At 46.4% G+C, this 22676-nt stretch overlaps 1 protein-coding gene across 6 annotated transcripts in view; it reads right to left on the reverse strand.

The window, feature by feature from the left end:
• TRIO (trio Rho guanine nucleotide exchange factor) overlaps positions 1–22676 on the reverse strand; it is a 322877-nt gene that overhangs the window by 158692 nt on the left and 141509 nt on the right. For all 6 annotated transcript variants that reach the window (XM_053657329.1, XM_053657327.1, XM_053657330.1 and 3 more), the window contains exons 8-9: positions 19131–19262; positions 8123–8353 (exon numbers count right to left, since the gene is read on the reverse strand). In XM_053657329.1, the coding sequence (XP_053513304.1) occupies positions 8123–8353; positions 19131–19262 (363 nt within the window). The remainder of the gene's footprint in view (positions 1–8122; positions 8354–19130; positions 19263–22676) is intronic.

Raw genomic sequence — 22676 nt, forward strand, 5'->3', positions numbered from 1 at the left:
TTCCATGCCCTGCTCTACATTCCCTACCAAACCAAAGTTAACCTACTTTCACTTAGTTACTTCCTTGTTCAATCTGTTGGCTTTCGTTTAAAGCACTGGAGATGCCAATGTAGAAAGAAATGGACCTAGTGAGTTTCTAGCTGTACTTTTAAGTGGTGCCGAAAGAAACATTTGCTTGTGTTTGCCATGTATAATGTGCATCCGTGGTTTTGTGTGCATCATACATGGGATTATCATACCCATTATCATGCCCATGATATGTAATCATTACCCCCATGTCTAATGCGCATCAGTATTTTTCTCTAAAAAATTTGGGCAAAAAAGTGAGCAGTACACATGGCATAATGTAGCGATCAGAACTTTCTTCACAATCAAATCAACATTATGTTAGTGATTCTAACAAAGGCCGACTGATCAACCTAACAATGTCATTTCAGATTTACTGAATGTAAATAGGTGACCAAACAGGAGGCCTTCGCTTAGATAATGTTCGTTTTTATTAAATGCTGGTGCTCAGCATCGCTGTCAATTTACCTAACACTATCCTTTAATGTAACTTCCTGGCAAAGTTTAAAATCACAAACCAAGGAAAGGTCTGAGCGCACGTTACTGGCCTCCACGCACTCATCCTATGCTGGGCTACCCGACACTCTTCCACCCCAGAAGCTCAGGCTGTATTTGCTCCTGAAGCGGGTGCCTCAGTGGTGCTCTCTCCACCCCCAGGAGGCCAGGCCAGCCGACCCGCTGCCTGGGGAAGGCGCAAGGCCCGGCTGGCTGGGAAGAGCTGGGCGCCAGGCTGCTAGGAGGCGACCTTCTCCGTGCTTTCTCTGGTTCCATTTATCTGCTCCTAAGGTGATGAACTAAACTTCAAAATGTTGTTTGGGGGCTTTTTTTTTTTTAGTCTCCTTAAGTAGCTATTTTCCTTCACTCTTGGGTGGGCAATGGCAGCTGCTGAGAAAGCCCTGTCCCCTAACAACTTTTTAAAAAGCCCCTTTTCCAGCCCGGAAAGCCCCACTTAAATGGTCCTTCCTAAGTAACGGGTCGATGCAATTTTACTCTTTGATTACCTCACAAATGAAGCATCCCCCTCAGGTCGACAGCGACCAAGGGGTTGAAACTCCAGTAGGCTTTTGGGAGCTCCGCCAAGTCCCTTGACTTTTTTGAGGCTATGTTCTACCACCTGGAAAATGAGGGGCCTGGCCCGACGTGCACAACACAACTTACAACTTTCCACTTTCACAGTGAAAAGAACAGAAACGAAAGCCAACACGCATTTGTGGGCTCTGGGACTGAAGGGAGGAGGAGGAACTTAGGCCCAGCGTTTTCAGCTGCCGACAATAATGAGGGTCTCCCGCACCATCCCCCGCGCTTCTTTATTTCTCTCCACTGGAGCCACGAACGCTCAATTCTTCATTCATTGCATTTCAAAAGTAAATTAAGTTTGTCCTAAATATATATAGTTTTCTTAATATAGAAATATCTTTTTTAAAAAGTGGTTTCTATAATATTTCAAAATCTACCCAGCCAAATCACTTGTGGAAAAAAACTATCAAAAAAATATTTAAAAAAACCCTGGCTGGTGTGGCTCAATGGATTGAGTACCAGCCTGCAAACCAAAGGGTCACTCATGGGTTTGATTTCCAGTCAGGGCACATGCCTGGATTGCAGGCCAGGACTCCAGTAGGGGACAAAGACAGGCAACCACACATTAATGTTTCTCTCCCTCTATTTCTCTAAATATAAATAAATAAAATATTTTAAAAACCAAAAAAAAAAAAGAATAAAAACCCCTCATAACTCTCAGCTAAGTTACATACAGTAAACATATGGTACAGAACCACAATGCTCTGCATTGCAAGAGCTACTTTTGTTTAACTAGCATATGCTCCTATCAAATGTCATTCCATGCACTTTTTTTTAGAAAAACTGTATTTTATTTTATTTTATTTATTGATTTTTAGAGAGGGGGGAAAGGAGAAAGAGAGGGAGAGAAACATCAATGTGTGGTTGCCTCTTGTGGGCCCCTACTGGGGACCTGGCCTGCAACCAGGCCTGTGCCCTGACTGGGAATCCACGCACTTTCTTGACTGAAAGGAAGTGTGGGTGAAACCCACGAAGAAGGGCTCACAAAGAGGTTAAAAGGCTTTTAAACTTTTACATCATCCATCCGTCTTTTAAAAAAGAAATCGCCAGTTCTGGTATTAACCTAGTTTTAATTAATAAGTACATAAAATTTCTTAAGAAAAACAAAGAACTTAGAAAGAAAGAGGGAGGGAATGAGAAAAGTAGGTAGGTTGTTATTAAAATAAATAGTCTTCCCTTGGATATGCCCATAAAACCCTAACCAAACACACCACCCCTCTACCCACATTGCTTAATCTCTTTAGTAATTTTCTAAATGTTTAAAAATTACTTTTTCATTCTTGGTTTATAAATGAATATAAAATAGCCCAAAGTTGTCCAGAAAACTATCTTCCTGTGCCCAGATAAGTTTATGTGGGAAAATGACGTTATCACGTACAGATGAATTCCACATGTTGCACTACATACACACACATACACAGGTCTGCCTTATGCATGTCTGCAATCTTCCCTGTCCAGCTGGTCCCCAGGCACTGCCCTCACAGGGAGCCCTGGCGATGGGTTGGCACGCAGTGAAAGAGAGTCCCACGCTGCCTGGGCTTTGGTCTGGGCTCCGCCTGCTCCTTATCACCCCGGCTTTTAGCGACCGCAAGGGCTTGAAGGCCTCAGCTCCTCGCTCACTTTCCATTCACCTCGGTCACTGGGGCTCCTGCTCCAGTTCCACCGGCTCACAGGGCCAGCTCCCTTGCCCTGTGTTCCTGTCTCGTATCTGCTCTGAGGCAGAGATTCACCCATTTCCCACTTTCTTGCCTCCCACCACTGAACATTCAGCTCTTTCCAAGCTATGGTCACTAAGGTTACTGACAGTCGCGTCTCTTCTGGGTTCACTAGGACGAAAGGTAATCAAAGGCAGCTCCACACACACCAGGAGGCGTGGTCAGCCTCCATCTGCTGTCAGCAGGCTACCAATCCCAAACGCTTGCCCTCCAGGACTTCCAAATTCTAACTAAAAAACTCTCATGAAAAATAGCAATCCTTTAGAGTCTAAACCATCCTTACGAAGAGCCACAGTTGGAACTGTGACCATGGGAATGTGAACAGAAAAGAATGTTAAATAGCTGGGGCTGTATAATGAGTCTGGTGAGTAGGATGAGAAAAACCTACCTACGTGACTGTATGAGCAAAGGAAACATGAGGTTCAGGAACCTTCGCTTAAGGACCTAGGCCCAGTGTCTGTGGTGCCACCTAGACTGAGCCTCTGAGTCAGCCACCACAGGGAAATGGTTTTTATTGGCAAAGGACAGCAGCCTAGGACCCAGGTAAGCCCGTGAAATCATTTCTCTGTAGACCAGAAGAGCATTTCTTTGCCTCTTTGGTATATCCTGACTTCCCTCTCACTGCTAGTAGGCAGTTAAGACCCTCATTTTGCATTCAAGTGGCAAAATGTTTAATGTTTTAAAGATCTCATGACGCTTGCAGAACTCCTACACACTGAGAATTATCCCTTCCCTTCCTAAGTCCCTAACTTCCCAACATCAATCAAAGCTCCTGCTTCTTTCTGTAGACAGATCCCCCAGTTGGATCACTTGATTCCAATAAGGCCAACCACTCCGCCCCCCATTCCAGAATAATTTTAGCCCAGAAGAGTCTTTTAGCAAAATTGGGGAATTCCTTCAATTCCTTCATTTACTCATTAACTCACTCACCAAATACTGAGCATCTAGTCTATCCCAGGCACTTGGGAAACACCAGGAAATAAAAAAGCAGAACAGATCACTACTCCTGAGAACCTTCCGTTTCTGCTAAGATTTCTCCATGGCTGGCATGGACGCCCACATCGGGAACTTCACCTGTCTCCTTACATAGAGTCTGGCTCATCACACCACAACCAGAGCAACCTCGCTAAGGCAAGTAGCATCATGTCATCCACCCCCCACTGCCCACAGCATCAAGTCAAAATGCTCTGCCTACAGGCCCTTCACAGTGTGAACCAAGGTGGTGAAATGGGAAGCGCACTCTCTTTAGCGGAGTGAGCTGGCTGCGAGTCTCAAGTGAGCATTAAGAGAGGACGGACACCTACAGGTCAGTGAGCACTCACAAAGCACCAAGATGTACGAGGTGTCATACAGAGGTTCCCTCACAGCCACGTATTAGGCACTCCAGGCCCTGGCACCAATTCACAGCCCTCAGTCAAGGTTTGCTGTGTCCCTGCAGTGATGTCCTAAGTCTTACAGCAGTAAGTCCCAACTGTTCATCACGGAGGTCACCTCTCCTGCAGCAGCCCCAGCTCGTGCCTCCCCACCTCCCCACACAAGGCCACCTGATGCACTTTGACTAGGCCCTGCCCTTTCCCGTCTCTGCTCTCTTTGCAATTCCTGTTGCCCATTCCTCAACTTACTGACCTTCTACCCATCCTTCAAAGACCAGCTCTCATGAAGCCTTTCCTGGTATCCAACAACTGCCGCCTGCAACTCTATTACAGGATTCATCATTTTTCTTGTTTACTAGGCCCCTGATGATTGAGAAGAATACAGACAAAACTCTCAGGAACGCCTGAATTCGTACAAGCCCCTCACTCATAGATCTGTCCCCCTAGAGCACATGCGCAAGACAGGCGGGTAAGAGATGAGGGTAGCCAGTTTCATTTACACTCTCACTCTGGGTAACACCCTGGTGGGCGTTGAGACTCAAACCTGATACCTAAGTGCCAGATCCGAGCGTGTTATGGTCTACTTTACTGGACCATTAGACCATCGACTCCTTGATTACAACTCCTTGAGAAGAGGAACTTTGAGATGTTCGACATATTTACTTCTGCACCTCTCACAATGTGACACATTCAATTAATATATTTTGAGGGGGGGAAAAAAGAAGTGTGGATGAGAAGAATGTAGTGTGGACCGGGTCTGTTTGACTATCTTTTCACAATCTTAGCTAATGGCCCAACATGAACCTGGAGAAAGTTCTTTAAGAGACACTTCATCGGAGGTGACACTACCACACAAGAAGTGCTGGTGGGGGAAGCCAGAAGTCCTTTTAGGGAAGGGTCTGCCTTTCTGAGAGGCTTTTTTGGGGGAGCCAGCCTGCAAGGGGCAAGTCACCTCACCTGCGAGTTGGAGTAACTAGATCCCACCCATCCAAGAGGCAGGCAGGCTGAAGTGGTGAGTCAAAAGGCAGGTTTGAAAGAACCCTGCTTCCCAACTATCACCCCATTTGAATACCACAAAAACAAATTACCCTGCTACAGTACACTAAAGCATACTCTAAACTGAAAAACACTGCATAGCAGGTACCTGGCCACTCATGAATTCAACCAAACATCCACCGAGTGCTGCTCTAACAACCAACAGAAGGCATTAGGGATGCATGCTATTTCACCATCAGGAAATGTGGCCCAAAGATTACTGACTTTACTTCTCAATGATGGTTAATGCTGAATATCGGTTAGTAGGTAGCATGTGAGCGTAGCAAGTCTGCGGCCAGTCTTCCCACCCGCCACCCCACCCTTTGATATGGACAAGCGCTAAGTGTTATGTAAAGCGGCTTCGCCTGCCCCCACCGCACCTGCCCCCTTCACAGCACCTGACTCTCATCCCAAACACCTTCCATAAAGAAATTACAAAATTGCCTTTGCTTGTTATGAAAAAAAATTAATTAACCACCAAGATAAAATCACTCAGGTTTTAAAAACCAAATGCCCCTGCCACGTCCCCACCGTCCCCTTCCTGCTGAGCTGCGGGCAGTCTCTCTAGCACCCAGTCGCCCAGGCGTGTTTTCCAGACACGTGCGTACACTCTAGTAGGAGGCTTGTTTTCACCGAAGTGCCGTCATTCCTCACCCACTGTGTGCTAAGCTCCTGCTTTTTTTCCTCAGCAGCACGTACAGATGCTTCCTCCTCAGCCAAAACAACCAGACAGAAACCTGTGGCATCTCCAGTTGGCTTATGATGTTTCTGTGGATTTTGATTGTTTTTATCTTTGCAAATTTATTTCTGTTGACAGCGTCTTTCTGAAGTACTACAGTTTCTTTTTTTTTTTCACTTATTCTCAGCTTACCTCTCCTCCTCCTGCTCGATATGGCAAAAAATTCCACATGCTGTAAATTCTTGAGTTTCAAAAACACAATTTTGGTTCTGACATCCTGTGCACTCCTTCAAGGAAAAAGACTTTGCTTCATCTTGCAACTTAGCTCCTGACTTCCCAAGTCAAGCTCGCATAGCAGTTTCCTGTGCGCATAACAAGTCCTAACCATTCCCGATGATTTAATCAAGAAAACCTTTCCCTCTAGAGCACCTACCAGTTGCCTGCGGAGGGTTAAGCATTCTGGGTTCTGCAGAACACTTTCTCCTGCTGACACCCACCCACCCAACCGTTCTTAAGGAGAAAAGCTAGCTGAAAGAACTGGCCTCATTATTGTCACAACTACCTTTCTAATATAACAATGAATATTTGCTGTGTTCAAATTCAAGTGCATTAAGTACTTGGTGCCAAATTAAACTAGACTCCTCAGCCCATTCCCACAGGCTGCCTTTCCCTCATGCCTCCCCCTGACAGAAACAGGCCAGTGGCTTATTCTTCCATGACTGGGCCCCCAAAAGCCATGGGCAGTGAGGGTCAGAAAGGAGGGGACACCCTGGTGCCGCTGCAGACACAATCTACAAGTGTGTTGGTCCACAGTTGTGGAACGAACACTTGATGCAACAGCCAGACAGGCGGGCGGGAAAGCCCTCTAATAGTCGCATTTCATGGCTGGTGAAAGTTTTTGGACAATTAAGAAAAACTAGTACTCATGTTTCCAACCTTACCATTCAGTTCGCAGAGTAACTCCTAGACCTGGACTCCTCCCCCTCACTCCTCACTCTGTATTCTCTCCCCAGCAATTATCTTCTTGGACTAAAACAACATTGTCAAGAAGCATGAATCACATCAAACCCATGATTCCTGAGGCACTCTGTATATGCAACCTTCAGAGAACTCAAAAACGGTAAGTAAATCAAAGCATAGTATGTGAAAATTAAAAATTATGGCACAAGTAGAACTGTGAACTCACCAGGTTCCCATTGCGCAGAGAAGCGTGATGAATAATGTGGAGAATATGTGTTTATCAGAACACAGCATGACTTTCCACAACCTCAGCCCACTCAGCAGAAAACCTTCTCACCTTCGGATGATACTCGGGGAGAGTGAAATCTGAGCTCCTACGTGTCTGAACACGGCGCCCAGGCTCTCGGCTCGGGAAGAGCGCTGTGTCTATCACTGTGGCTTCCAGCCAACTCCCCTGCACGCCGAGCTCCCCTGCACCCCCTGGGATTCCTCATCCCCAGAGTCGACACCTCATTCACACCCTTTCCCCCCCTCTATTTCAGAGCAAGGACACAACTATTGTCTTATTTATCACTAAAGCGAAGTTGTATTTTATATGTTGCCCCAGTTTTCATCCTCAAAGCGCTGGTAGTGGGACAGCATTGCCTATTCCATCCCCACTAAGGAAACGAACAGCAAGGGGACTTGGCTTCTTCCTGTTTTTTATAACAACAATAACAAGGGGATGTTAACTGCTTAGAAATGAAGAGTCATGAAAGGCCACTCTTCATTAATTAAACAGCTATTTATTAAGCACCTACTGTGCCCTACAGACTACCAGGTGAGAACAGAAACACAATTAATTGGCTTATAGTTGAAATAATGGAAGAGCAGACAGACCTTACATTGTAATAGCACTGTGGTACAAGCATCACTGCATTATTCTTATAAATAAATATAACTATGAATGATCTGTCTCAAGAACAAAACTCAGAACCCCCCCATTAAGGTCCAGCACCATCTCACGTGTTTCGTGCATACGAGGTAATCAGTGGCTAAAAACAGCCCGAGCAGGCACCCTCAGGAGCTGCGTGTGTGTTACTGTGCATTTTGTGTTCTCCCATCATTATCTCCCACTCACTCCATCAGCACAGACAAGCCCGGCGTGAGACCCACTCCCTCACACTCTCGTTTCTGCCCACTCGTTTCCTAGGGGAGCAGCGGGGCTCGGGACTGACCTGCTGGACATCCTGCTGGAACACACACAGCTGCAGCCTCTGGTGGAGCCGCACCTTGCGGTGCTGCCAGATGTTCTCCAGCTGCCGCTGGTGGTGCAGCACCTCGTGGATGACATCGAGGACGTGGTGCACGGCCTTGGAGTAGTTGGCAGAGGCTGTCAGGGAGTCGGAGCTGCCGGGGGTCAAGGGCCGCTGCAGCTTGTCCAGGAGCGACTTCCCGTCCTGGCTCACCTGCCGCAGAACAGACACGTCATTAAAAACGAGCGGTTCCTCAAGATCGGCGGCTCCACCCGGGTCACGCTGCAGGCTCCGTCCTTGGATGTGCGTGCACGTGTGTGCACACACCCACACACAAACGCAAGTCATACTGTTATTCAATGGCATATTTTGTAAAGAACAAAAAGATATACTCAGAACAAATCCACCAGCGATCCAATGACCCCACAAAACCACGGGTGGTGAAACACTGAGTGAAAGGAACGCTCATGATCATCAACACTGTAGCAGACGCTACTCTCAGTGAATAAACAGCGTATCGCCTTAAGTGACATAGTTAGTGGATGAGTGGCACTGCTGCAGTATCCTCAAACTAAAGTTTAAAAGTAATACTTTCCCCTTGAGATATTGTTAGGAAAAATAAAACAATCACAGTGGAGTAAAATCTTAACGTTGAATCTTGAAACCTCATTTTCAAAAAATAGTTGATACAGGGTGCAGACAGGGGGGCCCCCAAAAAGATTTAGAAAAGTGTCCAGAATTCAAAGTGTATAGAAATATTGGAGAGACTTATAAGATGTCCTCACCGCCCCCCCCCAGGGGGAAGGGATGAATGGAGCCAGGCCATTGAGAGCTATTTTGCATAGCAACAGTTTTGGAGCTAACCTCCGGAGGAATGGTTATTTAACATATCTATAACCTTTAACTAGTTTCATAGATATGTTAAATAGCAGTGGCCAAGTTTGGAGCAGAAGGGAGAAGAAAGATGGAACTAGCAGAGACTCAGGATGTAGCTAAGGGTTGCTCTCCGGAGTGAGAAGGGCTTGGACTCAGAATGTAACTAGGGGCTGCGCTCCTGAGCGAGATGGCCTGGGTGGGAGCTTGGAAAAGACTGGCTCCGAGACATGAAGGGTCCCCGCTTGGCCAGATGGAGAGAGAGCCACGCGGTTTCAGCAGAGTGAGGACCCCCTGTTGGTGGGGTGAAAGAGGGAGCCACGTGGTTTTGGCGGAGTGTGGACCCCCCCTTTCCCAGGTGAAAGGGAAAAACCACGCAGTTTGGCCAGAATGGAGATCCCTGCAGCCAGGTGAAGAAGAAAGCCACATGCTTTTGGTGGAGTGCGGACCCCTGCAGCTTTGGTAGAAGAGGCCCACTCGGCTTTGGGGTGCCCCCTTTGGCCGCGGGGCCTGAAAAGCAACAGAGATTTTGACTGGAACTGGATACAAAGGACTCTTGCCAGTGGACCATGAGAGGGTACCACAGTACTTTGGATTAACTCGAGATCCTGCACAGTGACACAGCTGACGGTGCCAGCGGCCTGCAACACAGACGTGTGCTCTTTTCCTGATTTACGGTACCCGGAGTTGGGACAAGAGGGAAGGGAGCGCTGTGTGGGTGTAGGTGTATACCCTAAAGGACTTTGATATTTTAGTAGTGGCGTTAGGCCTGAATAGCATTAAATAAACATTTTGTTTCCTTTTCACAAATCTCTGGCATTAAGAGATGTGTTTCCAATTGGCGGCGGACAGAAGGGCCCAGTAGATTTTAGTATTTTGGTTTTTGGGAGGGGCCCCTGTTGTACAGCAGTTTTGGGCATCCCTAGGTGGGCCAAATATTGTATTGCCCCTCCCTCGGACCTCCTCCTCTTGTTCGGTAACATAGTCACTTAACACCAAGCAAGGAATACATATGTAAACTTTCTGACGTGGTTGGACAGCTATTTTACTTCACAAAACAAAAAGAAAATTTTAAGGTGCCACTTTATTTGGCCCATCGACTTTAAAAAGTAATGTTAATTAAAATGCCAGCTTTTGAAAAAGACTTCAGTGCTATTATTATGGCAGTTGACTATCAAAATACAATTAATGAACAGCACTCAGACTAACTAAAGAAAAGATGAGGATGGAATATGGAATGAAAAGCATTATGTATTTTTCATTTTTAAGAGAGTCTTAAGATTTAGGAATGATGAAGACGGATGTGGCAGGAAAACCATGTCCGACCAGATAATAAAACGGACACATCAAGTAACTGGGCTACGTGGTTGGGGGGGGGCTCCTTACAGCAAGGCCTCCCCCACAGGCCTCGGAGCTGCTCTCGAATCTGCAACCCTCCTGGGGTCCCACCGAAGGGCGGAGCACGCAGGGGCTCTGCACATGAACACAGACAGGACCCAGTGGTAAACCCTCTGCATGGAGAGGGGCAGAAAGGGGCGAGGGAGGGGTGAATGGGACAGGGACACAGGAAGCCTCTAGCAACCAGAGGGAGGCCAGCGAGAAGCCTGAGGAATTTCCTAATCTCTTCCTTTAATCCTTTTACAACACTGTCATTCTGGAATGTAACAGTTTTTCCCCACCCCCCACCCGACCCTGAGATCTTTGTTGGAGGTGCTGCCCGTTGCTTATGAAGGCTGCTCTTCAAAGATTAAAACTGATCTAATACATCAAAATGGCAAAACTGAAGTGGAAACGAGCCAAGCTGACATAGCCAAAGACAGGAGCCAAAGAAAAGAACCAAATGCACCAGTGAGTTGGGGCCAGGCACGTGTAAAAAACGAAACACTGGAAACCTAAGTCTTCTAAAGCAGGGACACCCAGAAGTCACTGGAATTTGCATGGGCATTTCTGACAAGGCGGCTGGAAAAAGAGGGGGCACAGTGAGCAATTCGGGGGGTGGGGCATGGAATTACTGTGATGGATTCAGAGAGGCAGGATACTACTTGAAAATGATGAAGAGTGCCTGGCTTTTTTAAAAAATATATTTTATTTATTTATTTTTAGAGGGGAAGAGAAGGAGAAAGAGTGGGAGAAAAACATCCATGTGTGGCTGCCTCTCATGTGTCCCCTACTGGGGACCTGGCCTGCAACCCAGGCACGTGCCCTGACTGGGAATCGAACTGGCGACCCTTTGCCGCACAGGCCCGTGCGCAATCCACTGAGCTACACCAGCCAGGGCAAGAGTGCCTTGCTTTTGGCAATTACCTGAGCTAAGCACTATCTATCTAACATATAAATATGAAGTTCTTTGTTTTTCTTTTTCTTACCTACGCTATGCACACTGATTTTTTCTGGGAACACATTTACCGTTCACCAAGCAGGCAGTGCTTGGTTCTCTCTGGAGCTTCACAAGACTTGTTTCCGACTTCAAGATATCAGCATGATAATACCAGTCTCGGTTTCTGAGACAACAAATAACTCACGTCCAGTCTGCACATGCGGTTGCCTCACTCACAACGGTTTTATATACATGCCCAGCGCCCGAGTATCTGTTTTTCCCTCTTCCGTTGTGCAAATACTTTTATAGACTAAAACATTATAGACCAAAACACATTTTATCATGTCACCTTTCTTCTGTCTCTAATTTACACTGTAGCGTGTATGTTACATATATGTACACACATATGAACATATACGAGCTTTGTGGAAAGATAATCGCCCATGCATTCCATTTCAGCGGGCAGCACAACATTCTGTTGGACAAGGGGCCACAGCATCTCTCAGGGCTGAGACCTTGTGTGCCAACTCATACATTGTACAGAGCCTCAAAAAAACCCCTATGAATACTTCCTCTACGCAGTCCGTACAGGACACGTAAGCAGGAAACGAACCCCAGAGCGTGATCCAGTGAACAGGTGTCACACGGACACAGACCAGAAGGCGAGGCAGAGACTGACGGCTGCCTCTGCAAACACACTTGCTGCTCCTCGGCAGCCAAACCCCTACCATCGGGAACGGCAGTGCCGCAGGTTTACGACTACAGCCCCCAGCCTTCCTTACAAACAGAACTGGCCCATGTGCAGAGCTAAAAAATGCTGAATGCAGCTTCCAGAGAAATGGAATAGTAGGCGGAGCATGCTCATTCCCCCTTGCCTCTTTCTCCCTTCTAAGGCCAAAACCTTGGTGCAGATGGTTGGACTTTCAGTAGCTATTCATGACCTTGTGGTAACCTTGAGGATGGTAGACCGCTAAGTAAGAGAGGCGACAAAAAGTCGAAAGGACCCAGAGACCCTCATACTAAGAAAGCCACCCCGCCAGCCTCCAGTGCCGGCCTTGGGGCCTCTCTCCACAAGCAGGACGCAAACCTCCACATCAAGCCACTGTTTTGGATCTTCAACCAGCAACACATGATGAGGAACAGGTTCCCAGCCCTCACCAGGTCTCCAAAGACATCCACGTGACACTGTTCATATTCGACTGCTGAGAAGGAAAGAGTAACCTGAGCAAGAATTCCCCAGTGATGACAGAATAACATCTCTGATGCTTGGGCACCAGCTGGAGCGCAGACGCTGTTCCCGGGTTCGGAAGACCAGGCTGGCCCCCGGTGGAGGGGCGGTGGGGACGGCGCAGTGCAGAGTCACAAGTGCCTGAACACAAGACAGTGCTTTAAGCGAAGCCTTGCCTTCTGGGAACCCCCAAGCAGGGATCTGAGTGTCTGTGGGCGCCACTGCTGGTGCTGCCACTCGGCAGCAGAGATGCAGCCGAAATGGTGGGGAAGACCCTGGGCGAGAAAACACGCTTGCGCCCATGAGGACGAGGCAGCGTGCGCCTGCAGAGGCTCAGGTGCTGCGCTTCTCGAAAAACCCTTTTATTTAATTCCATTTCATCTCAGCGGAGCCTTCACAGGTCTGTCAACCTAAAAAGTGTTATTCAAGCACATAAAGGATATCATATATATTTTAGTAACTTTTAGCAAAGTACCTTTGCAAGCACAGAGGTATTATGTAGGGGAAAATATGCTAGAAGTTTATGAAGACCACTGTTCTATTTTATAGAAAGAGGTTTTTAAATGGTACAGAATAATTAGGAAAAAAACTACTGAAAGAAAAGACTGAAAACTGTATAGTGGCCCAAAATATTTATACAGAATCTAAGTACCGAAACAAACAATACATGTAAGTTTATGGTATGTGGCGCAGTTTTGACCTCTTTGCTATAGAACCAGGTAAATTAATCTGCTTGAGTCACGTGTTGTGTCTGAAAATGTGCATCTGGCTTTGAGGCAGCCAGTCCCCGCCCCACAGGGGCTCTGTGGACAGACAGCTGCAAGGAAGAAAACCAACCTTCATTGTCAAAAGCAGGACTTAACTGCTGTTGTCTTCGCACAGATCAAAGTGGCTCATTTTCTCAAGTTTGCTTTTTGTTGTTCTTGGAATACAGTACTTGGGGCCTTGAATGGTCATGGAGGTGACATTTTATGAAGATTAACATTTTAGAAACATATGAATTAATATGCTCAAGTACCTAAATAAGTTGAGAAAAACTGAAAGTAGTAACTAAAGTAGAAGAAAGTGATTAAAGTTTAAAAGGTTACCATATCAAAGCTATGCTTGTTCCTAATATTTAAGAAGCGACTTAACTTCTAATCACAACCACACAAAAGATTTGTGGCCTGAATTCCTGGTCGTCACCCTAAAAACACCTGCTGACCCTCAGAGAGACGTACCCCTTCTTATTTCTGGAACTTATTTCTGCGTTTCCAGCTGAAAGAATCACACTTAAGTCTCTAACGGGAACATTCGCCACTTGCACAAAGTCAGCATGTCGCTCTGAGCTAAGAAAACAGACTTGGAGATGATTGCTTCAAGGTGCAAAAGCACCACCCAAAGACCAGCTAAGGCCTATGATACTTCGATTAGGTCGAAATGGTGTTGCAGATCTAAAAGTGCCAGGAAGTGTTTTTCCAGAGACAGAACCCAGATACGCAAACTACATGAAGGCATGGTTAGAAATGACTGGACTTAGCCCGTCATAAAGAGAGCGTGGTCCTTCAAAACTTGTATGTGCGCTCACTCGAACCAAAGCCCGTTTTGGTTTTTCTCTGGACTTGGCCTCTCTCTGGAGAGGACACACCTCCACGCTAAGCCTGGAAATGGCTTCACAGCCACCACTATGCTTTCCGACTCTTATGTAATTATTCTTAAAAAAAAAAAATTAGTTTTAGCAAAGCAGGAAAGAGTGATAAAGACGTCAGCACCTGAGTACCCAGCTTATTTTGTAGCTACGAGGGACACTCCTCAGCCACACAAGTGAACACTGTCTTCGAGGAAGGAGGTGAAACCTGTCTTAACAAGGCTGCACCAAGAAGCTCCTACCAACAACACAGGCCACAAAGTCCCCTCCTGGTTCTGCATTGCCCCAGGCCTCAGCGAGGCCCCTGGGAGAGGAGACGCAGCATCCTTGCCCTCAGAGCTTTGGGCTCCCCTCAGAGGTGGTTCTTTCCCTAGGCTAAGGTCTTAGAAATCACCCTGGAGAGGTCTAGCCTATTTCTTTCAGGTATTGGGTTTCTTACTCACAACCAGGTCAATCTAATTCTGTTTGATTCTGACACCTCTGAGATTATCAGAAAGGAAAAACCAAAACCAAAACCAGACATTGCTGGGTTAGTTAAGTCAGATGTATGCAGAGAACACCTGTGTGTTCTGCAGATTCCACTTGGGCTTGACCTTTTTTGCTCCTGTATGTCGAGCCCTTGCAAGGCCTCAGGCTGAGTCTTGGGGGAAGGAGAGAGACTGCCGAGCGGGCTGGCAGCTCTGATGCAGTGCCAAACGATGACTCCAGCACCTGCACATCTACTTAGAGCTGCAACGCGTAATGAGGCTTTGTAACAACCGCTTCATAGACGTTACTCTGTGGACGAGCTTCCACACACCACAGATACATTATTTCAGTCCATTCACTAACCAGATGACTCACTTTACTGTTTGTTTTCCCCCATACTAATAACACAAATCATGCCACCCACCTACCTAGCGTCTTAGAGAAGGAGCTTGACCAGTTTTGCAGGCAGCAAATCAGTCGCTCCCACAAGGTCCTGCTGGAGTGTGCAGTAACTCAGCACATTTGTTAAGTTGAGAAAAAACTGATGCAGAAACTAAACCCTGGAGTCGCACTGGATGGGTGTGGGCCAAAGCCCACGTGGAACTTCACCTTTCTCCTCCAAGAACTGCCGCCCGCAGGGGCCCGGACTTAGTATACACACAGTCTTACCTCGCGGTTCAAATTCTTGGTGCTTAGGTCTACAGGTAGGCATGGGCATGCTGAGATAACATCATCTGCATGAATTTAGTTTGTTGAAAAAGTAGTCGATGAGTCTGCTTACTTCAGATGTTAAAAATAACCACTCGCATGCTGTGTCTACACCGACAGCTTATCGCAGACGTCCACACTGCTTCGCCGTCTGGGATGAGCCACGTCAGACACCGTGACCCCTAACCTGGCAAGCTGAAGCAGGCGAGTGTTTACGAGGCACAGGTACGCTCCTGTTGCTAAAACACAAACAGGAGCAACATGGGACGGGTCTAATTAAACCACAGAAAAGAAGGTGTTTGGGTCTTGGAAAAACGTGGTGGGAAGGTCTCCCACTGCGAACTTGTATCATCGAAGCCTGGAAACCATAGGCGCTGTTTAAAGAGAACAATTGTGGGATGGAGGGAGGAGAGAAGAGAAAACAGAAGAGCAAGCCTCGACCATAAAATTCCTACTCGTAAATGACCCTGCATTCTCGGCAGGGGCACAGTGACCTTTCTGTGGGATGGGTGTCCCATCTCCTGACTCTGTCAGAGGATGGAGCAGCACAGACACCCGCCCCCCAAGCAAATAAGCCCTTCTGAGCACCCAGATGCTGTTTCTAAACACCACACAGTAGCGCAAGGAACCACAGCTTCTTGGTGAGGCCGCTGATTTCAGGCATGAGGCAGGGAAAGGGCAAGATGAGTCCGGCCATATGTTGTTACGCTAGAAAGTAATGCTCAAGTAACGATAAGATATATATTTAGAAAAAAGCACAAAAAGGGGCTCCTGCTAGCCAAATGTGGATAATTTAGGGATCAATACAGAGTACTGGATTATAACCTGTTGAATATAAAAAGATTTTTGTAAATCCATATTGAAATAGAATGAATAAATGAATGAATGAGTGAATAAATAAATAAATAAGAAAAGAAAGCTCTTCCTTATGGTACAAAAGGTCACCTAGTAAACCCAGAAGGAATGACGGAAATGAACGATCAGACAGCCATCGTCGTCGTGGCAAGTGACATGGGCAGGACTCGCCGGCGGATGCTAAGGCCACGGGGACAGTCTGATGAGGAACAGGTGCTGTTCTATCAGTGCATCCCTTCACAGTATGCTCATCAAAGACAACTTTTTGATGATGATTTTCCATTGCAGAAACCAACCTTATTAAGAGGTCAAGGTGATCAGTGACCGGATGGGTCTGCTTCCCAGGACCTGCTGTGACCCCCAGTCTGCCCGTAAGCAAAACTGAATGGGGAGGGAGACTGGGGGTCATCCTACCTACAGAACGAAAGGCTTGTGCTCTCTAAGACTGCCAAAGACACGAGGCAGAACAAGACTAAAGAAAGTTACACGGAGCAGGAGATGTGCCCACCACTGTAGTGCAGGCTGCTGGGCAGCATCCAGGGCCAGGGAAGAGAAAGACAGAGCCACGGCCAGACGGGTGGAAACAATGGACGGGCCTGTAGGCAGGACGGCTGTGGGGCCTCAGTGCTGACGCGCTGACTGGAGAGACGGGGAAGGAGGGAGAGTGAGGCAGATGTGAAACCTTTAAAAGTGGGCAAATCTGGGTCAAGGGTGCATGGGAGCGCTTCTGTTCTAATGCTTCCGTCGCCTGAAACCATTTCAAAGTTTAAATAGTTTAAAAAGAAAATAAAAATTCACTCTGTTCTACTGAAAATCTTTCCCATTCATGTAGTTCAAATTACTGTCTCCTTGAGTATACAGCCCAAGGACTCAAAATTGTGGCTGGAGACCCCAGCCTGGGAAGCTGTCCACCTGCCACCAAATTATGAGTACCAACTTAAAATCAAATGAGCTGTGCCATAGGTAAACATAAGTTTCCATGTCAAGACGCCCCACTTTTATGGAATGTGGTTATAACAGTGAAAAAATTCTGCACTTTGCTAGAAATACCTGGGGCAACAGGCAGACGGAACCGGCCAGCTGGACAGAGATGGTCAGTCAGGTCTCACTGACTCTGGGCAAGTCACGCAGGCAACGGCGGTAGCCCACCCCCTGGTGAGCTCCCCCACCCCTCAGCGGTCTACAACCTGGGACTGCAACCAGAGAGCAGACCCTGAGGCCGTCCTTCGTAGGTGGATGAGTGAAGGCCTCCTGACGCGGTGGACAACAGGGTCATTCACTTTCTGAATCACAGGTTGGAATCAGACAACGCACAGAGATGGGACACTCGGGAACTTAACACTTTTGGAACTCCAAAGCTTCATGAATCAGTGCAATGCAAAATCACAGATCTGTCCAAATTTCATGTTTACTATAAAAAAGGCTAGCTATCACCTACTTATGCGGTTCCCATTAGACTAGATAATCAAACTAGTTAATAAACACTGGATGAAAAATTCAGAAGCAAAGTATAGAGGGGGCTATTTTTTAATTACATGGACAATATAAAACAGTGCTAAAAAAGATAAAGTGATCTTGTCAGGCAAAAAAGGTGGCTAGAGAAACAAACATGTAGATATCAACTCCCACGGGAAGGAGGTGTGACCACATTTCAAAGCACCGGACATCTTTAGTTCCCCTTGGGCACTCAGGGATCAGGTCAGGGTGGCAGCGTGGGGAAGCGGGAAGCGCCAGACTGAAAAGCAAATGGCCAGTCTCTTCCCCATAACTTTCACAGTGGCTGTGGTTCATATCGCACAAGATTTGGCTTTAAAGATCTATTAAACATTTACTAAATATCTACTCTGTGCCCAGGCTTCTGCCAGTGGGTGTGAAACATTTTCTCACTAACCTTTCTCACTAACCTCATAAGCCTCCCACTAACCTTTCCCACTGGCATCCACAGCATTACAGAGGCTCATTATTAAAAGAGAATGGAGAAAGCCCTGGGAAAAACAAGCACGCGTGGAATTCCTGTGCACTCCCACTCACCTCCAGGAATGAGCCCATGTCATGAAGGCAGGCTGGCCTGAAGGGCCAGACAACCAGGATGTGGCCGAGAGTGACACGCCTCAACCTTTCTGCAGTTGTCCCCATCACCGTGCCTAGCATGTGATATGACACCCAGGCAGCTGACAGCATGAAGCCGGCCTGCCTGGGCTCACATTCTGGCTCCACCTCCCAGAGCTCTTGACCTGGCACAAGTCACCGCATCACTGAGCCTCAGTTTCCCCCTTTGTAACAGCGGGGTTAAGAACACCACAAGCCCCAGAGTTGTGAGCATTAGATAAGTGATTACATAAAGTCCATACAACAAAGCCTGACATGAAAGAAGGTGGCAGAAGATAGAGTAATTACATTAAATAATTCACCCTAAAACGACACAGAAACAGCAACACAGATTTCTAAAACAGCAACTGGCTTTACGTACTTGGAAGGAAACAGTGGGTGCTTTGTAATCCAGAACATGAAGCTGCACTGGGTTTGCCTCTTTTCTGAAAGTTCCATTCAGGAGGGTTAAACAGAGTTTGGCTAGACTGAACAGCATGCAAATGTGTATTTCCTAAATCCATGTAGACAAGAAGACTGGAAACCCATTCGTGTTAGCAGATGAAAATCTAAGCCCTCTAAAGGAAATCCACAAATGTGGCAGGGCCACGAGACCTTTGCTCACGGCCCACCTCCCTCTTTTCCTCACTAGCTTTCACCCCCTACTCAAGTTCAAAATTTACAATAAAATGGTGGTTTCCACTAAAAAAATCAAAAGTGTTTTTCTAGCCTAGCCAACATTTCCATCCCCCCACCCCCACCCAGCTCTTGTGCTATGACACAAAAATACTGTTGCTTTGTGGCTGAAGTTGAACTGACCACTCACCTCGGAATAAGCCAGGGTGATGTGCTCATATATTCCCTGGTGGTGATGAATGGCATCTTCCAGATCCTGCAGCTCCGATGGCAGGTCCACCTCCCCACAGGCTTTGCACCAGGAGTCCACGTTGCTCATGTACTTGAAAGGTTAAAAAAAGAAAGATTGTGTCTATCAATGGCAATGCATAGTGAAATGGCTATTTTTTAATGTGGTTTTGAAATAAGGGTAGTTGAGACTTTCTATGATGACAGCATGGTTGAGTCTCTGTCTCAAATGGCTTTCCCGTGAGTTCTCAAACTGGATCCCTGGACTCCGCCCTTGAGTTTAGGTCCCGGCAGCATTGGGGCTGGGCCCAGAAATCCGACTTGGAAACAGTGACCTCCGGTGACTCTGTGGCCCCCATCCAGGAACACGCCAGGAGCAGCTCTGCCCTGCATTATCTGTGTCGGGCTTCCTGGCTAAGTCTCCCACTCCACGTCCGAACTCACATTTCTCACTGCCCTGCCCTGGTGACTGTGGAGGACACTCCTGGCCTCAGCCAGACAGCAAGGTGCAACTTCGGGAGCGGGAGTCCAGCCTCCCTGCTTTCCTCTTACATTAAATTGCTACTGTTTTCATTTTTTTGCGCATATATATCCAATTTCCCCAACTCTATTTCATGAATAGGCTCTTTATCCACCTTCTTACACCACATACAAGAATAAACTCAAAGTGGATTAAAGACTTAAATGCAAGACTCACAACTGTAAAAGTCCCAGAAGAAAACCCAGACAACAAAATCTCTGACATTTCTCTTAGCAATATCTTTTCTGATATATCTCCTTGAGCAAGAAAAACAAAAGAAAAAAGTAAACGGGACTATACCAAACTAAAGTTTTTGCCACTAAGGAAACCGTCAACAACAGCAAAAAGACAACTCACTGAATGGAAGAAAATATTAGCCAATGGTACATCCAATAATGGGCAGAGAACCTAAATAGACACTTCTTCAAAGAGGACATACAGATGGCCAAAGACATGTGAAAAGATGTTTGATGTCACTAATCGTCAGAGAAATACAAATTAAAACTCCAATGAGATACCACCTCACACCGGTCAGAGTGGCCATCATCAATACATCAATAAGTAACAAGTGCTGGTGAGGATGTGGAGAAAAGAGGACCCTAGTGCAGTGTTGGTGGGAATGCAGACTGGTGCAGCCACTGTGGAAAACAGTATGGAGTTTCCTCAAAAAATTAAAGATGGAATTGCCTTATGGACCCAGCCATCCCACTTCTGGGTATATATCCAAAGGAACCCAAAACACCAATTTGAAAGAATATGTGTACCCCTATGCTCATTGCTGTGTCACTTACAGTAGCCAAGATACGGAAGCAGCCCAGGTAGATAAAACAGAGGAGCAGATGAAAAAAGCTGTGGTACATACAGGGTGGGGCAGCAGTGGGTTAACAGTCGTTCATACAGAAAATAATACAATAACTAATAAGTGGTGCAAGAATAAACTGTGTAATAAACTGTGATTCATGTCCTCACAACTGTAGACCTACCTTTTTACACACCCTGTATATACAAGGGAATATTACTTGGCCACGAAAAAGAGAGAAAAGAAATCTTACCATTTATGACAGTATGGATGAGCCAAGAGGATATAAGGCCATTACACTACATAAAATAAGTCTGTCAGACAGATGCCTTAAGATTTCACATATCTGTGGAATCCAGAGAACAAAAGAAATGAACAAACAGGACAGAAACAGACTCACAGATACTATGAAAACAGACTGATGGTTGCCAGAGGGAAGGGAAGTTGGGGAACTGAGTGAAAAACGTGAAGGGACTGAGAGGCACACACTGGTGATTACAAAGAGTCCCGGGAGAGCAGAACACAGCACAGAGACCGCAGCCCGTGGTACCATCACGACTGCAGGGGGGGCCCGGTGGGCAGCAGGAGCACCGTGGGGAACACTTTGTACGGTGTGCAACTGTCTACCGGCTATGCTAACCACCTGGAACTAATACAAAATAATATTAAATGTAAACTGTAATTTAAAAAAAATTTAAATGCTAATGGTAAAATACCTGAAATCGTTTGCCTAACATTAGGAAGAACAACAGGCTCGTTTTTCTACCTTTTTAAAAGCAAACACACAGGGGTAAAAGGAAACTGAGAGACTCCCAAACTCCTCAGCTGTGCCCCCTGAATCTAAGGGTAGGAGAGGAGGCACCTCGTGGCTCAGGTTCGTCCCACTTTGCACGTAAACAAGAGGAGCGTCCGCTGCAGGCTGCAGAGCCAGACTGCTGACTGCCATTCCCGTATCTCCTCCGTTTTCTCCACTGCCAACCCCACATCCCCGGGATTCATCAATGGCTGAGAAAACACTGCCAAATTTCCTAAGGAGCTCTTATCAGCATCCATCACGTTAAGTGTCACGGACAAGCAGCAGCAGGCCCAATTAAGGATGCTAATTCAATTGAGCCAAATAGACAGGGACACATTTCCCGGGTTTCACCTCTTTCACTCCAGTTCTTCAGGGTCTTTCTGCCTCCCAGGGAATGCAGAGGGTGGCTATTCAAAACAGGGTAACTGGTCTGTCTCACAGGGAACGCGCTAGGATTCTCTTAAAATGTACGTATGAGAATGCTCTCCTACATACTCATGACATTTTCAGAAACTTAAAGTAGACAAGTCATCCAAATGAGAACTTTATTAAAACCCTTTTGCTTTAATGTACTGGCTCAGAAAAATGTCTGCATGCAAATCTTTGGGCTTGAAACCAATGCCATGGCACGAAGGGTCATCTGACAGCATGTGGCTTCTGGTGGCTGCAAACAGGACTACACGGGCACTGGCACAGGGCAGTGTCCTCATCGCCCTCCCCCACAGCCCAGCCCAGCATCCTCGAGACAATGGCAGTAGCCATGAAGTTCCTTTACACTTCTCTCCCTCCGCGTATATGCAGGTATGACTAATCAGGCATATTTTTAAGTCCTTCTGGGGCGGGTGTTCTATAAATGCCAATTAGGTCGGGTTGAATGCTTCTAACTATTCTTGATCTTAACCTCACTATCTCCTCCTTGATTATTGCATTTAACACCACTTATCAAGTTATTAGAAACCTTTTTCAATTGTGAATTGACTGAGGTTAACCATCGTCATTAATAAATCCTCAGGTCAAGTCAGTAATTCGTTGCTCCTACACACTGGGCACTACAAAGAGTCCAAAAAAGAGTTACAACATATTCTTAAGACACTAAGAGGCTTCTGACATAACAAGGTGAAGACAAGTTTTGGTTACATACGACTTCACAAGAAGCAGAAATGTATCAAATGACTAGTAAAATATATTCAACTCCAATTTTTGAGGCAACTAATAAAGAGAAACATTCAAGAAATTTATATACGTCTGTAATAAAAGTAGTTTACTTATAATTTCTTAATGTATCCTGACAGTATTTGATTATATGTACCTGAAAAAAATGCAGCCACGTTCTAAGTACACACGGAAGAATGGGGTGTCGCGTGGACACCTGGTGGAAGGATTCTGTGCATCT

This window comes from Artibeus jamaicensis, unplaced genomic scaffold (assembly GCF_021234435.1).
Source record: "Artibeus jamaicensis isolate MK-2021 breed Jamaican fruit bat unplaced genomic scaffold, CSHL_Jam_final scaffold_369, whole genome shotgun sequence".
NCBI classification, from domain to species: domain Eukaryota; kingdom Metazoa; phylum Chordata; class Mammalia; order Chiroptera; family Phyllostomidae; genus Artibeus; species Artibeus jamaicensis.